This window comes from Ipomoea triloba, chromosome 6 (assembly GCF_003576645.1).
Source record: "Ipomoea triloba cultivar NCNSP0323 chromosome 6, ASM357664v1".
NCBI lineage: Eukaryota > Viridiplantae > Streptophyta > Magnoliopsida > Solanales > Convolvulaceae > Ipomoea > Ipomoea triloba.
Genome location: NC_044921.1, coordinates 19,624,931 through 19,627,815, shown reverse-complemented (window position 1 = coordinate 19,627,815; position 2,885 = coordinate 19,624,931). Strand labels below are relative to the sequence as shown.

At 41.5% G+C, this 2,885-nt stretch overlaps 1 protein-coding gene across 1 annotated transcript; it reads right to left on the bottom strand.

Moving 5' to 3' along the window:
- Positions 1-201: 201 nt before the first annotated feature.
- LOC116022099 lies at positions 202-2,533 on the bottom strand. Its single transcript, XM_031262661.1, has 2 exons — positions 1,537-2,533; positions 202-948 (listed from the first exon to the last, which is right to left on the bottom strand). The coding sequence occupies exons 1-2, from the start codon at positions 2,168-2,170 to the stop codon at positions 317-319; spliced, it is 1,266 nt and encodes a 421-aa protein (XP_031118521.1). The 5' UTR covers positions 2,171-2,533; the 3' UTR covers positions 202-316.
- Between the last annotated feature and the right edge of the window lie 352 nt (positions 2,534-2,885).

The following is a 2,885-nucleotide window of genomic DNA, read 5'->3' as shown; positions in this document are numbered from 1 at the left end:
TTCATACCCCACCCCCACCCCCCCCCCCCCCCCCCACCCCAAAAAAAAAAATCCACAAAATATCCCATTTTTAGATTTGTCACTGTCATGTACAAAAATCCCAACTAATTCTGCTACAGCTACATGCTATATGGACCCAAGATGCCTAACAAGCAGATTCATATAACAGAAGGAAAATTGCCCCAATTCCTTCACAGAAACTGAAAACCAATAGAATTTAATTTGGTTACCTATAATGCCAAATATGGAAATAGCAGACACAGAAATTGAATTTTAACCCAAGAAAACTGAAATGATTCATATTCAAAATGCTCCTCTAGGACTTGCAGATCACCACAAAACATGGAAGTAGAGCTCTAGGATTGAGCAGATAAAGCTCCTCTATATTGGAATACAGACCTACTTTCCCAGCCAAGGAATCAAACCCAATCTGCCCAGCCATTTCTTGTATGTTCTCCAGAGGCCTATGCACTCGACCGGCTATTACTCTGCAGACTATCAATGCCTTTCTAGGGGGCGGATCGCCCTCAGAGGCTTCTATGGACTCGAACGCTCTCCCACTCGTGGAAGTCGTGAAAACGCCTATTCCATCTTTGATTTCATTTTTGGTGGAAAACCCGTTCCTGATAATTTGGCAGACATAGCATTTATCTGATGTGCAGAGGCTGCAGCCCCCACCCGTGCCAAGAGAGCACCCCACAGTTGTGCCATAGAATCTTAGAAGCTCATTGCCATCTGCAAGGCACCTAGGGTGTTTCTTGGGAAGTTTACTGGCCTTGATCTTTACCACCTCCCTGTATTCTTCAAATCTTGCAAGAGTTTTCTGTGTATTGTGAACTTTCAACACCTTCTCAATCCTACCACCCTGGCTTTCTGATTTTAGCCAGCTTGACCGGCATATTATCTCAACGATTTTCCTTGACGAATCGCCCTCCAAAAGCTCAGTCACTGCGAAATGTGAATAAACTCATAAATTGAGCAGTTGAGAAGTAATCAAATGGCAACCAAATAACCACAACTACCACAATCACTTGACTGAGTAATCTGAAGAATACTGTTTGTTTAACTATTTGTTCTAGGCGCCAACTACTATGTATTGTGATGACACCTCTGTTACCATTCCAAATGGATGGTCACAGTATTAAACCCCGGTGATGGGGGTATTGATTCTTTGGGCTGAACTGAAAAAGATTGAGAAAGTATAGAACAAATACTACCTCGTAAAGAATCATGAGTGCTTCAAGAACTATTTGCTCTAGGAAGTTACAGTGCACCAAAATTTTACATTTAATGATAACTTTATTGCTGATTCAATCAAGTAATGATAAAAGGAAATAAAAAGAAAAAAGGTCAAAGAAAGCTATGGCTTTTGAGCATGAAAGTCAGAAAGTGTGGTTGAGAAAGAGATTTTGATGCAGAAGATTACTGGAAAAACATTAGGAAATATGATTCAAAACTTTGGAATACAGACTAAAAAGCATGATTTACTTTATTTCATTTAAAGAAATGGGAAATGAAGAGCACTAGGAGTGTTACCAGCATGCTTGGAAAGATGATGGGCTTCAAGAGCTTCCCATTTCCCAAACTGTTCTCCACATTTGTGACATGAAACTGATGAACATCCATTGCTATCTATCTGAAGGGAGGCTCTGGGTTTTGAGGCAAAACCAATGCCTTCTTTTTCTCCAAAAGAAGCAGAATTAGTCCTCCTAGGAGGAGTGGCTGCTGGGTTCCTTTGAGAAGAGCTGAAATAGTGCATTGTATGGTGCCCTCCAGGGCCAGGTGTGCCAGGCCTTAGAGTGCCCACAAATGAGCCACCACCACCACCAAGACCATCTGGGAAGCCACCAAAGCTTGTGATTCTGAGCTCACACCGCGAATTATTACGCAGAACGACTTCATGGGTAATCGGGTTTAGGAACTCACTGCTCCCTATGGACCTTGGGCTACAACTTGGAGGCTTTTCCAGGTGCCTCTTGCTGCCATGAATAACATCTTTGAGGTTTGCTATAGACCTTGAACAGCCAGACCTCCCTGCAGGTTTCCTAGTAAGGATTGTGTTCAGCTCTTTCCTGGTTTTTGGATTGTGAACTTCTGATGGCTCTGATTTGCAATGCATAGATCTCTTCAAAGAAAACCAAACTGCTGGCATGTTCTTCTTCTCCCCCATCCACCCTTAATTACTTGTGGCATCAAAAAGCAATGATACCCTAACTTCTTTCACACAATTCCTCAAACAGCTTTCAGGCAAAAGCTTCTTATCCCTTTCCAAAGCCATTATCTCTCTTTTCCTCCATGAAGCTCAGAAAAGGTAAAGAAAAGCATCAAAACAAAGTGAGATTTGGTTTCCTGCACTTGGCTGCCATTATTTCTTAAAAAAGACCACCCTTTTTTGTCACCAAAGAAAAATGCATCCAAGAACTACAGCAAAAACCATAAAACCAAAAGCACTTTCTACCCACCTACTGGCACATTTTCAACACAACCAAGACTTGGAGTAATGCTAGAGGCTGAAACCCCCAAAATGTTAAAAAGGCAACAGAATGATGGAGGTTGAAATTCATGTTGGCCTAGGAATGCGTCCCTTAAAAGGACAGCCAACATGATTATTATAGTTTTTGTTCCACAAATCTTAATTACATTTTCACAATTGCAACTGTTAATATTAACAAAGTCGTAGTGTGAGAGTTTCACCCTCTTCTGGTCACCAAACACCAGTCCTCCACCTAATGAGATTGTGCACATACAGTTAAAACTGACAGGTGCTGTGAAATGAATTTGTTAGGCAGAGACCAATAAAGAGCCAAGTCCAACACTGGTCGGTCTCTTGAAAATGTGACGACAGACTATAAGTAAATAAAGTTGCGCATTTTTGTGCTTCCTAA

Bases quoted from the DNA above. Each gene is read 5' to 3' on its own strand.
- LOC116022099 (XM_031262661.1), bottom strand. From the start codon at position 2,170: ATGGGGGAGAAGAAGAACATGCCAGCAGTTTGGTTTTCTTTGAAGAGA. The intron at 949-1,536 runs GTAACACTCCTA...CACATTTCGCAG, and splicing joins TCATCTTTCCAAGCATGCTG to TGACTGAGCTTTTGGAGGGC.